At 33.9% G+C, this 13702-nt stretch overlaps 1 protein-coding gene across 1 annotated transcript; it reads right to left on the bottom strand.

Annotated features, from left to right (window-relative positions):
* Positions 1-5438: 5438 nt before the first annotated feature.
* Positions 5439-13424, bottom strand: LOC129003442 (arginine/serine-rich coiled-coil protein 2). The gene is made up of 4 exons (XM_054431737.1): positions 13281-13424; positions 11710-11924; positions 10136-10353; positions 5439-5713 (listed from the first exon to the last, which is right to left on the bottom strand). The coding sequence occupies exons 1-4, from the start codon at positions 13422-13424 to the stop codon at positions 5439-5441; spliced, it is 852 nt and encodes a 283-aa protein (XP_054287712.1).
* Positions 13425-13702: the final 278 nt, after the last annotated feature.

A 13702-nucleotide genomic window follows, 5' to 3' on the forward strand; every position in this document is an offset into this window, starting at 1 on the left:
AGTTTTATCCAGTGTATAAAGGGTGGCCAAAAAAAGGTAGTCTTCTAAACTGATGCTTACAATTTAACTTCTGTTTTAATGTACATCACTCCATAACAATGTTCAAGAATGGTTGAAACAAGCAAAGACAAATGGAATATGTAAACAATGGTGGAAAACATGTAGACCACTTAGTTTTAAGATAGAGTTTTGTACAGCTAATAAACTAGGTGTACAATGCAGTTGTCTGCTTGCAATATTGAGCGGAGCCAGCATATTCAATATCAATGATTTTTTTGCATTTTAAATAGAATGCCTATTTGCAGAGGTATCCAAAGTCAATCATAAGTCAGGATTAAGTGAATGAATCGTCTACTTGCAGGAACCGTATTCTATGTTTCATCTGGTTCTCATAAATTAAATGTCTACTTGCAGTATCCAATGCCAATGATATATTTGGTTCGCATAAATGGAATGCCTATTTACAGATTCTAAAGTCAATAGTACGTATGGTTCACGTAGACGGATTGTTTACTTGTAGTATCCAAACCCAATGGTACATGTAAATGAATAGTCTACTTGCAGTATCCTCAATAAATCAATGGTCCATTTATTTTGTTCACATAAATAAAATGCCTAATTGCAGTATCCGAAGTCAATGGTAGGCTTAGGCCTACTTCTGCTTCACTTATATGGGATGTCTATGTGCAGTATTCAAAGTCAATGATACGTCGGGTTCAAGTCAACGAATTGTGTTATATTTGGTTCACATTAGTGGAATTCCTATTTGTAGACTGCAAATAGGAATTGAACATGTTCCAATCAGATAGATATTCAAAGTCTACATTAATTGCACGTCTTGCTCACATAAAATGCTGTAAGTTATTTACAGATTCCAAACGCAATATGGTGCATCAGCCTAATTCCGGCAACCCTTATTATTGGTTTAAGTCCTGTGGTCCGAATATTACCATTTCAGATTTATACCTTCCCATATGGTTGGTTACATGACTGTGCCAAATTTCCTGCAGATCGCTTAAGCCTGTCAGGTGGAGCCTGACCTATATTTGTAAAACAAAGGCAGTGAGTGTAGTATAAGAGCTTCGCTTCACTCCGCTCAATAATTTCGATACTGCAAATGAATCATGGTAGGCCTAAGCAATACCTGTATTATTAAAAGGCAATAACGATTATTATTATATTATTATTACCCATTGTATGTAGAATTTGCTTTTCTTTATTTTTTTCAATGTCTTCTTTCTTCATTATTAAAAAAAGAATCATTTATTTGTACAGAAGACTTATTTGCATTGAACATTCATAAAACTCACCAATTCAATTACCTCAATAACTGTTTACCAGTATTATTGTTGTGAGGGATTGGGGTTAGCCTCACTTAGTATAGGCCTATAACTTAGGTCTAGTTTTATTTTAGCAGTTAAAAGTAAGAAATTGTCGTCAACCACTTTCAAAATTTCCCTATTGTGCAATAAAATTTATCAATACAACTATTTTATTGTCTAAGTTACACCATTTAGTCTTAAACCTTACCTGTAAACCACGTGGTTGTGATTTCATTTCGTAAAACGATTTTGTATTTTTAGCTACAAGAACATTTTTTACAAAGTTTCTTGCAAATCAAGGGCTGTGTGATTTTTGTTGGTATAATTATGTTGTAGTGTTTTTTTAATGACCTCGTTTTATCTTCTCCTTCTCCAAGCAACATAAACTTAGGCCTAATTAGTTGACTATTCATTGTTGTTAAAAAGAACAGAACCATTTTACAATTAAATATAAACGGCATGGAGTTTAATCACTCAATATAGAACTGATTGTTAATCATTTCGTATTACATACAATATACTATAATATGCTCTTTAGTATTATCCAATTTTTTCTTTTGTACTGTATTTATCATGTGGTAGATTTGTTGACTAATGTTGAGGCTCTTGTTTACTTTTTAGTGTTTACTCGCAAATAATGACATGGCGACCAATTAACCCAAAAGGCCCATGTTAAATTTCCAAAAGTTTGCATTCATGTAGGGAAAAGTCCTATGGTCCGATTTGTACCGTTTCAGATTTATACCTTCCCATGGTTGGTTACTATGACTGTGTTAAATTTCATGCAGATCGCTTCAGCCGTTCAGGAGGAGTATTTGTAATAAAAAAGCAGGAGTGTAGTATAAGAGCTTCGCTCGCTCCGCTCAATAATAATTAATTGCCGTGAAAAAAATGAGTAAATTTTATTGGGCCACCCTGTACATTGGTAAAGTAATTCATAATATTACATTGGTTTGGCCTCTCCAAGTTAACTGAAAATGTTGGCAAGGTCCATAAAGTAACAAAAAAAGTGAAGTATTTTTTTCTGATGAACGAAAATATAATTAGTTATAAGTTATAATGCGGTTTGTGACAGTCACTTATTTTAATACGAAGAGTTTTTGTTGTATGGCAGAGGCATTGCCTGATAAAGAAAATCTGATTTTTTGTTGATCAGACATAATTTCTCACTTAAAATGCACATGTGTTTTCATAAAGCAGAGTACAAAAAAGTGGATAGTCAAAATTTTAAAAAAAACCTACCGCAGTTCAAATTTTTCATGAAGGTTTTAAAGGATTGATATGTTCAGAATATCAACTGAAATTACACATGTTTTGAGAAAGTTTTACTTACCATTTCCTTTGAATATTTCCTTGACATCCAGGAATAAAAATAAAACGGGTTACTGTTGTAACTCGTTATAAACGTTTAACAACTCACATTTTTAGATCCAAACAATTCCAAAATGTTTTTGATATATTAACAAAGTCACCGTTTTTTTAGGTTCCCTCCCAGCATCACATACCAATACAAAATAAATCAATCAAACATAGAATATGTTTAGTCTACTGACACCTGGTGAATGTCAAAATTTGTTATATACTTGCATTTATTAAGTAGTAGGAAAATATGTTTCCTTAGGCATGCAACGCCAAAATAGTTTAAACCATCTTTCAACGAAGCAGTATTAGCAAAGTTTGAAAAGGCCCAAAGCTGTTTTCATTTAGACTTTGGAAACGGTTATTAACATTTAACCTTAATAAAAAGTTCTCCCAACTTCTTTGTTAACAAGTGAGATATAAATTTAATATTTCCCAAAATGTTAGGTACTTCCTTGTTGGGATTAAAATCATTATAATATAACTATGTTAGGTAGTTGTAAAATTACAATGATATTCATGTAATGTAAGGTATTCTCTCTCTTTAAAAATAATACTGTATTAGGTCTTTTCAGACTTTTAGTTTGTATCTGTAGTTAATGTTTAATACTGTATTTTGTAATTTCAATTAATTACTAATCTCATTTAACCTAAGCTCTTATGTACCACGGACAGGCAAGAAATATTAACTATTTTACCTTTGTTTATAGGTACCCAGTTTATTAAATTTGGTTGGATGCACTAAACATAGATTTTTCCTAAATTGATAATATGTTATCAAAGTAAACTCCTTGGTTTTATACAATTAAATAAAAGGATGAAATTGTATAATAGGTAAATCACACAGATTTCAAAATTTAAATCATAAATTTATGAAAAAAAGTTCTTACCCTACTAATGAGGAGTAGGTAAAAGCACTTTACTTTTATCCAAGTTTATGAGCCTTCCAGACTGTTGATCAGTAGGCCTAGACTGTTATTTATGCTTCTTCATAAACTTTCAAAGGATGCACTAAAATATTTATGGTTTGGGTAAGGGTCTGTACCGAAAAAGATTTGTAGATTATGTTTATGGTTTTACTTTATGTACCTATTTCTTTATTATTTTGAGAAAATATTTGTATATTTAAAAAACTACTAAAAGAGTGAATGTTGTATTGGCTATTGTTACTTGATTTACACTATTGATGTATTGTGTGTTGATGTATTGATGTATTTATTATTGGGGAGCGAGATATCTAGTGCAGAGCTCGGGCTTCAGAGCCTAAGGTCCTAGGTTCAAATTATATCATTCACCAATGGATTTTATCTATGTGATAATGCCGTAACCCTCAAGGACTTGCCTGAAGTAATGTGTAATACAGTTCTGGGCTAGAACCAAGCGTCCTAGGTTGTGAAGGTGAGACATAAAAAAATGTTTTTACTATCATAAAATCATTAATTATTAAAGCTTGCACATTTTTAAACAATGTCTAAGCTACATAATCACATAACAACAAAAGGTACAGAAATTACATAGTACTAATAGAATGAGAACACACATTAAAACGTATATAACAATCTTTGTTCAGTCTGAAGTTAGACAAACTCGTACTAATACTTAATCCCTAAGATTTTCCAAGAATCGACGGTAAAATATCAAGAAACGCTTCTAAAGACGCGCTTGTGCTTGTGTTAATCTACTTTTGTAACATATTTAATCCCATTATACCCAAGGGATGACTTTCAAAAGCCAAGTGTTATGAACCCTTTGTAAACCTAAAGAGCTTTTAGATTCTTGATTACGTACTTAACAAGTTTGTCAATTTAACACAAGTGTGCATCCTTTGTTGAAATTTTAATTATGAAACTTAGTATTATACCTGTACAATGTTATTATCATTTAGTTGATATTTTATAGTGTAAAGTTTCCTCTTTTTTGATACTAGAAAAGTATTATTACCTAATAAAGAAAACCGTGTAGTTTTTTTTTATAAGCTGTTTATTTTCAGTAAAAATGCCAATGAAGTACTCTTTGTTCTAAATGCATAACAGTATACAGTATACTTAGCAGACAATTGTATTGACAATTTGAACTATATATTTAACATTCTCCCCTTTACAGAGTGTCCCGGACCTCTCTACCAATATTTTAGGGCATTGTTCCTGAGAAAAAAACATATCTAAAGATTATATTTAAATTGCCCTGAAATCCTTTGGTTATTCACACAGCCGCAACTTTGTTTTCCCACTTATTTTTGTTCTAAAAAGTGGTTAAAGATACGAAACTTTGCAAAAACATTTATGACAACTAGAAAATCCTTCAAAAAAATATGGACATTTTTCAAATTCATAAAACAAAATCACAGCTATTTAAAACATTTGTAAAATCAGTTTTTGAGTTATTTAAGAAACAAAATTTTACACAGCCGCCATTTTGTTTTGTGTATTTTAAAAATTTTCATAATTTTTTAGCTTTGCCTAGTTGTCATAAATGTTTGTGTAAAGTTTCAATTTTGTTTCTTTAACTACTTTTAAAAAAATTAATAAGTGAAACAAATAAAATGGTGGCTGTGTGAGTAACTAAGGACATTCGGACAGTTATAACATGATATTTAGATATGTTTCTTACTCTTCTTGCATCTTACTGTATATGGAAAAATTCGGGTATTTGTCAACATTTTCAAAAATGAGTTTTGGGTGGAAATATCTGTTTTTGGACACCCTGAACCCAAAAAAGTGTTTTTTAAGTTATGTCTGTCTGGGTTTATGACACAATTTATTTCTTAGCTGTTTTAGATTTTCTCCGCTGCAAACTTTTCTTTCCTGACGTGCTTTGCTTCCTAGCTCGCTCAAGACTGACACTTTTCCTGCGGTCTAGGCTCTTCTTTCTCTCAAGAGACTTGCTTTTTGGCCTCTCATAACTCTTGCTCTTCCGTCTCTCTCTGCTTTTACTCTTAGGTTTTGCACTCTTTCTCCGGCTCTTGGACCTCCTTGGTCTTCGACTTTTTGATCTTCCTCGCTCTTGAACGCCTGCCTTGGCCTCTCCTGTGCCTAAGAGTCAGAGTTGGATCAAAGAAAACGAAAAACTAACAGAAGTCATAAATCAACTTACTTCAAAAACTTTCTTAAAGATTTTATAACTGCAATGTTTGAACATTGATGGATTTAAAACTTGTCAGCAGTTAATGAAGAATGATGAATTAAAACAAGTACATTTAATACAGGACATAGGCTATATAATAAAATGTTTAATGCGGTTTAAACAATAGACACATTACAAGAAAACATTGCCGTAGCCTTGAGAAGGAGGTTCTTAGAAATTTGTTTTTTTATTTCCTATAAATGAACGGTTGAGCAACTAATACCATTAAGGGTATTTATTGCGACGAACGTGACCATGGGAACCTATATAGATTTATATATCACTAGAAACTAGATTTTTAGCTGAAAATAATGGTGCAACAATTTTTCCTCGCTCTCAAATATTAACGGAGTTACGGCTGTTTTAAGTTTTATTTACCAACCAGTACTTTGTTTTTTGACCTAACCTATTTATAAGCCTATGAAATGTTCTCTCCAGATACTTGATATTACGTTAATTGTAAGTAATTAAAGTAGAAGACTCACTTTTTTACCAGGAAATAACAGTGCAAAAATGTCTCCGAGGCCAAGAATATTAACTAGAGTCGGGACCACATAAGTTTGCAGTTGAGGGAGGAGCCTATTTACCATATGGGTTTGAATGAACCAATGAGAACCGTGCGGTGTTGCCAAATCTAATAATACCAGCTGAAGTGAAAACATTGCTTAGTATATTTTATTAGTGCGAAGTGGCAACGTCGCACTAGCCTTGTCTTGTGATTGGCTGCCACCAACTGCAAACTTACGTGGTCCCGACTTTAAGGTAACTTAAGATAATTATTTGTCGTTTTGATTTCCTTTATCTACTTTCTATTCTATTCTAGTCTGCTTCTGCTACTGCTTGCCGTTGCCGCATTACGGAATTACGGAACAACGGAACGGACTAACTGTTACTTACTTGTACAACTATACTGAACCTGAAATGAAAATGAAAATACGAAATTGAAGAGAAGAGAATAAAAATAAGTCAATCAAGTCATTTCAATTACATGTGCTACAAACATCTAAGAAACAACACGGCACTGAATAACTTATTTCAGAATGATTTTATTTAGGCATGTGTGGAAGGCAAGTCGGGCTTATGCGGATTCGTGACTGTATTAAGTGTTTTGAAGTTAGGTTAGATTAGGAAGGTAAAGTGTAGGTTATAGTGAACTGAGTTGATAATTTATATTACACACAGGCAGTTGTTGTGCAATTAAAATAGTGTGTAAAACACAATAAAATAACGATTTAAAAAATACTGCAAGCATTTTTTAAATCGTTATTTTGTTGTGGTTAACACACTATTTTAATTGCACAACAACTGCCTGTGTGTAATATAAATTATCAACTCAGTTCACTATAACCTACACTTTAACTTACCTAATCTAACCTACCTTCAAAGGACTTAATGCAGTCACGAATCCGCATAAAGTCCGACTTGCCTTCCACCCATGCCTTTTCTGTCATCATACTTATATTTTATGCTACAGCAAGTTTGGTTTGGTTAAGTTAGTTTAGAATAGTTTAATTTTAATAATAATATGTATTCTATAGACTAATCAACGTGTTATTTAAGTCAATAACACAATCACTCATCCCCTGGTTATATTACCAAATGTAAAGCACAGTTCATTACTAATATATTTAATACTACTTTACTGTAGTACTCTCTTATAATATTTAACAAAGTGTTATGACACTAGCGCTCAAGTGTCACCAACATGAACTAGATATGGAAAAAACTTCAGATTTTAAAATGGAATGAGAAGTCTAACATTGTTTGTTAGTGTATGTTTAATAGTAGTTGTTAGTTGTTAGGCTTTAAAAGTATGCCTAGGTATAAGGAGTCAAAAGGGCATAAAAGCTAGATGGTTAAAGTAACAATGTTGGCCTATTTTGTGGAGTGGATTGGATTACTGGAACTTTGGAACTGGATTTTGTCAAATCCATCATCATCCCACATAGCACAGAATATCCTCAGGATATCCCACAGAGTTCCCAAAACGTCCCAATATCCCATGAGATATAGCAATATCCCTGGGACATTCCTGGGATATTCCAATATCCCATGGGATATAGGAATATCCCTGGGACATTCCTGGCATATTCCCGTTACAATAATTAATTTAATTTTTTTGAGGGTTTTTGATCGAGGGACAGGAATATCCACGATATCCTTTTTTCATAATTTATTTGTAAAATCCACTAATAAATCAAGTACTTCTCGAAATATGCTACCAAATACAGCTTTCCCACACAGCACAGGATCCTGACCAGTTCCCACATATCCCACATAGATAACAGGATTTGAGAATGTCCCTAGGATCACTGTAAGATATTGCACATATCCAACACAAACGAATGCATTTTGAGGATATCCTGGGGACTTCCTATGGATATTCTCGGTAGGCTACCTATATTAAAACGTATTTTATAGTATTGGATGTATTTTTTCAAGTGACAAGTGCTTGAGAAACGTTATTAAAAAGTATTTCAATACTATTTTGAATTAAAATAACTAATAATGTTACTAATGATTTATAAAAAATAATCATGTTTTCCGATCATATCCCTAGGACATCCTTTGGAGATCCGTAGGATATCCCCGTGGGGCATGGTAACTATCAAACTCTACATTTTTGCCATTTTATAATAATAATAGCAATAATACACCTGCTTACAATAATAATAATAATGCAAATATTTTCTTTTTAATTTAAATTCAAACTTATTTAAGAAAATTTATTGGTTGAAAATTTAAGGGGAAATATTAATTAATCATATAACAATTATAATCAATATTCTTATTACAGTATCCTCTACAACTCCCAGAAAAACAATTTAACAACTTGATGCCTTAACAGAATCATAGTATCAAAAATATTTAAGTATTGCAACCATTTCAGCTGTCGGCTCCTCTTTAACCGCTTGAAAACTAGTAATATCAACAATCACAAATAGCTCAGGAGGTAAGGTAAGAGTTTCATAAGTCAGAGGTACCCGGTTCAAAACTCGTCTGGGCAAAAATATTTCTGTTTCTATTTTTTCCAAAAATTTGTTTTTATGAGCTATTTAAGTGGTAAAAGTGTTTTTCGGACGAAATATTTATTATTTAGTGATTTTGTGTATAATATCCTGGTGGGATATCCCAGGGATCAGGATTTTGGCGGACATAGGGAGTTCCCAGGGAGTTCCCCAGGATATCCCGAGGACATTACGGGATATACAGAGGATATCCCCCATATCCCACTGGAATATCCCCAGGACATTCCAAGGATATTCTTGTGTTGTGTGGGATCATGCCGTCGCCACTAACCATTTCACTTATAGCTGCGTACAGATAAGCTATCTTGTTTCCCGAACGTTCTTTATGCTGAAATTAATAAGTTTGCGTTAATTAACCTATTGATTGTTAGTGTGAGTCTAATATTTACTTAAAATCACTTACAATTTACATAAATAAATTTAATAGTTATACAAAGTTTCTGGTGAGGAAATATCGTCAATTTAAATAGGCTAGTCAGTAGACTTACAAAGGTAAATAAAACTTAAAACAGCCGTAACTCCGTTAATATTTGTGAGCGCGGAAAAATTTTTGCACCGTTATTTTCAGCAAAAAATCTAGTTTCTAGTGATATAAATATCTATATAGGTTCCCATGGTCACGTTCGTCGCAATAATTACCCCATTAAGGTATAGTGGCTATACCTTCACAAGTCAAGGTTGATATGGGTGTAAAATATTATAGTTAGGATGAAAGAACACTCTGATCAAAGAGGACTTGGAGAGAAAATCGAAAGTCTCCATACACAACAGGACAAAACAACAACAATAAATTGAATTGAATTAATTTGGAAACAATAAAATGTGATGCAGAAATGGGTGCTGAGATTCAGAAGGATATGAGCACTATGCTAGGTAAGGATCAACTGATCAGTGAGAAGAGGAGAAGAAGCTAGAAAAATATTTTGTTGTAAGAAGCCATGGTTATTTTTTATTAAACTTAAAAATATGTAAATATTCTTGTAACATGAATAACATAAGAAAATAGGGTGGTGGCCTCTTTTATCTTGTATTTGCCCGTCCACATGGCCCACAGTGGCCTGTGAATAGAATGTATATTCACCATAGCAATGAGTGAGCCGGTACAGTACAGTGGTCAACTGTACTGGAAAAAATTAGTGGCATACTGGCGATACCAAGATCCGAACCAACATCGCAGCCTTATGACCAAAGTCCAAGCGCTACTGACTGTGAGCTACTCACAAAAAAACTATTCCAAAGGAACAAGATGGATGAAGTTTAACAGTAGTTTTAGTTCTAACTATAGATGGTATAAGATTTTACCTGGTCCCGCCAAAGTTTTGTTTTCCCTAAGCGACGCATCGTACATAAAGTCACCACAGAGTTCTCCCGAACAAAATTCTTCCCCACACTCTGCACAAGATACCAGCCTTGTTTCCAAAACTCCAGCTCTGTTCTTCATCTTACGAACGTAGTCTGAATCATTCACTTTCCTTTCCCGTTCTTCAGTTTGCAATCTTAACTTTCCCAGTTCAACTAACCTACAAGAGACAGAGATAATTCAAATCATTAATAGGGGATTACAAAATTAAATATTAATTGATCTGCCAAGTATGTTTTTACAATGAGTTCCATTTGCTTGTTTTGAAATTAGTTTTTTTTTTACTCTTTTTCTTGTCCTTTAGAAATTTTCATTTTGTTCCTCTACTTTTCAATTCCATTTTTCTACAGCCAAGAGAGATGAGGGGGTCTACTGGACTGAATGTATAGAGTTGTAAATTTAAAAATAAAGCTTCTGGGGGTCATGAAACTAAGTATTCAAACCTTTTGGTATCCACTACACTGTACCAACAATATAGTCTATAGAACTTGAAAACAAATTTCATGTTCTAAAACTATGGGAAAAAATCACTCAGTCTGTAATTTGCTACTTATCGAATGTGTGGCTGTGACCAATTGATGAACTTCAAAAGAGTAACGATAACAACAATATACATTTCTGTTTTTATTTTCAGACTACTAGGCCTAATAGTATGTACAGGGTGCGGCAAAAAACCAATCCATTTTATTCAGCGCACTGTTCAGCGACAGGCCGCCTGAGGGTGATGGGAGTAGGCTCGTTGGATAGCCTATACGATGCCATTTCTTGTAATCATAGAGCAGTGGTTGTATGAGCTACATGCGGTTGTTATCTAGTCGTGTAGTAAATCAGTCATTGCAACTCAGTGGCAGTTCCGTGCTTTTATTCATTAGGTCGACATGGAGAGGTTCCATCTTGATTATCTGTATGGATAACACAATTAAACAGATTATTACTCTAATTTATCTGTAGGGATGAAAATTAATCTCAAAATTGGTGTAACTGAGCAGTCAGACATGTTCGGCAAGCCGCTTGTTTTTGAGCGGGCCTGCGAGGACTGTTTTCCACAGCAGCATGAACTCTATCCAATGCTAGTTGTCTGGCATCCGATCTGACTTTGGACGGCATTTCAGCTTCCTTTTAAACGCAGAAGCCGTTGTTCTAAAGTTAGTAACCCACCGCATTATTGTGATACGCAACGGAACTTCTCTATGTCGCCTTAATTAATGCATGAAACTGCCGCTGAGTTGCAATGAATGAATTCAATACTTTTTAAAAACAACTCCATAACAACGTAGCTCAGGTAACCACTGCTTTATGACTACAAAAAATGGCATTGTGTAGGCTTTCCAACGAGCCTACTCCTACCACTCATAGACGACCTGTCGCTGAACAGTGCTCTGCAGAAAATGGATCGGTTTTTTTGCCGCACCCTGTATTAGATTCTTTAATCAACTCTTTTTCACTGGATGGTGGAATGAAAAAGCCTGTCAAACATTTCTTATAAATGTAGAATGTTAAAGGACCTCTAACTTACCTGGTGAACAACTCCTCATCCTGTTTGTTCTTCGGTCGCAAGGTGGTCAGCATCTTCCACTGGATGTTGACACAACTGAGATCTTCCAGCTTCACACCTCTCATCTCTGGAGGAACAGGATCAGCAAACGGATATTCTCTTGATGGCCGCAACTCTCTTTTGGGTGTCTTGAATGTGAAGTCCTTCTCTTTGATTTTAATTTCTTCTGGTTTTACCTGAATTGAATGTTTACATAGTACAACATATCTCAATTAACACTACTTAAAAAGAACTGAACACCTTGTATTGAAGCAATGCCTACTGTATGTGTATTACTTGAAGTAGCCCTGGATAGAAGAGAATAGTCAGTCCTGGCTTTGATAGTACAGAGTTCAGTGCAAACAATCAGAACAGGGTCTTACCAAATAAATATATCAAAATACTTATGTTTTTATGACTAGCAAAAATTGCAATAAATTAGAGTAACTATACTCCCTTTTTTCATAATATTGACAAAATTAATGAAAAATTCACAGACTTTTTACAATTTTTGTTTCTATTTTGCACCCAAGCCTGAGGTTGGTTCACAAACGTAATCTAGTTTATCCAGCTTTTCACCTTTATACCAAATTTCATTAAGATCTGACAAAAGTTCCTCTAGTTAAAAAATCATATTAGCAACACTGATTTAGGATAGCTATAATTAAAAGATATACACTAAAAAAAGTAAGAAAACGAAGCTGAAAGGAACGTTTGTAATAAGTAGGCAAGTGGAAATTAAAGCCGGGTTTTCCTAGGCGCAGAGTCGGCAAGCGGAGAGAGGAACGCGGAGAGCGGACTCCACTTGTCTTAGGCAATTTAATGTTACTGTTTTCCTAGAAGCGGAGCGGAATGCCATGTTAATTTCAATTCCGCTCTCCGCGTTCCTCTCTCCGCTCGTCGACTCCGCGGCTAGGAAAACCCGGCTTAAGATTAAGCCTTATGTATCCCAGAGGACCATTTTTTATTTACTCAAACTCTCTGTTGGCAGCCAATTCAAATCCTTAAGTGTTTCTGTTTCCTGCAATCTTTACTTCTATGGTAAGCTATGTGTTTTTTATATGCAAGTTATTGATCAAATACAGTAGATCAACATGAGTATTTGTAACTAAAACCAATATAGATATGCAAATCCAAAAATCGAAACTCTTCACTTTGGGACTTTTGAATGGCTTATGCTCATTGCACATAATTCCTTCGCTATGTATTTAAGTGCACCAGCCGCAGCAAACCTGCTGACTAAGCAAATTTCTATTTCCTGATTGGATTTTGACAAAAAGGTTCCCCTAAAAAGTCAGGTTTACTCTGTATTTACAGGGAAAAGGTAAAGGTGTGTTTTTTTTTATGTTTATAGCTTATCATGAAATAAACCAATTTGAACAATTACATCAAACTATGGGAAACCCCAATTTTACCCAATAAAACTGTTCCCATAGTTCCCATGCTGGTTCTCGTACTCATTAGAATGAATGTAGGTTTACAGGTTTTTAGTTTTTACCAAATTACCTATAATAATAATAACTAATAACTTAAAAAATTAGTTATCAACTTACTTTTTCTGGTCGTATTTTATATTCCGGTACTTTCTCCAACAGTCTTCTAAACTCCTCTTTTGTGTTCGCTGTAGCTTTAGACAAGTCGAGAACTTGAGCGGGTTCTTTCTTTTTGGTTAGAAAATCATCTAATTTTAAAGCCATGGTGAAATATAACAAAATATAAAGTTGAAATGGCTTAAACAGTAGTATAACTAGATGGAAAAATTATGAATTGTTTTTCAAAAATATTCTAGTAATTGTGAACTCAAAGTTCTATCGTACAACAGATTAAACAAAAATATCTTTGTTATACGGAAATTGTGTTTCATCTTAATAAATTGAAACAAGTGTTTTTCCTTATAAATTTATAATGTATTCACATGCAATTATTTCAACTGCACCTGCTCAAAGAATCACATCCCTCTGTTTCCCTGGCAATC

Source organism: Macrosteles quadrilineatus, unplaced genomic scaffold (assembly GCF_028750875.1).
Source record: "Macrosteles quadrilineatus isolate MER2022 unplaced genomic scaffold, UCM_ALF_1.0 Scaffold_9__3_contigs__length_116548681, whole genome shotgun sequence".
NCBI lineage: Eukaryota > Metazoa > Arthropoda > Insecta > Hemiptera > Cicadellidae > Macrosteles > Macrosteles quadrilineatus.

Coding starts and splice junctions, on each gene's coding strand:
- LOC129003442 (XM_054431737.1), bottom strand. CDS start 13,424: ATGGCTTTAAAATTAGATGATTTTCTAACCAAAAAGAAAGAACCCGCT. Junction 11,925..13,280: donor ATAAAATACGACCAGAAAAA/GTAAGTTGATAA, acceptor CATTCAATTCAG/GTAAAACCAGAAGAAATTAA. Junction 10,354..11,709: donor GATGAGGAGTTGTTCACCAG/GTAAGTTAGAGG, acceptor TGTCTCTTGTAG/GTTAGTTGAACTGGGAAAGT.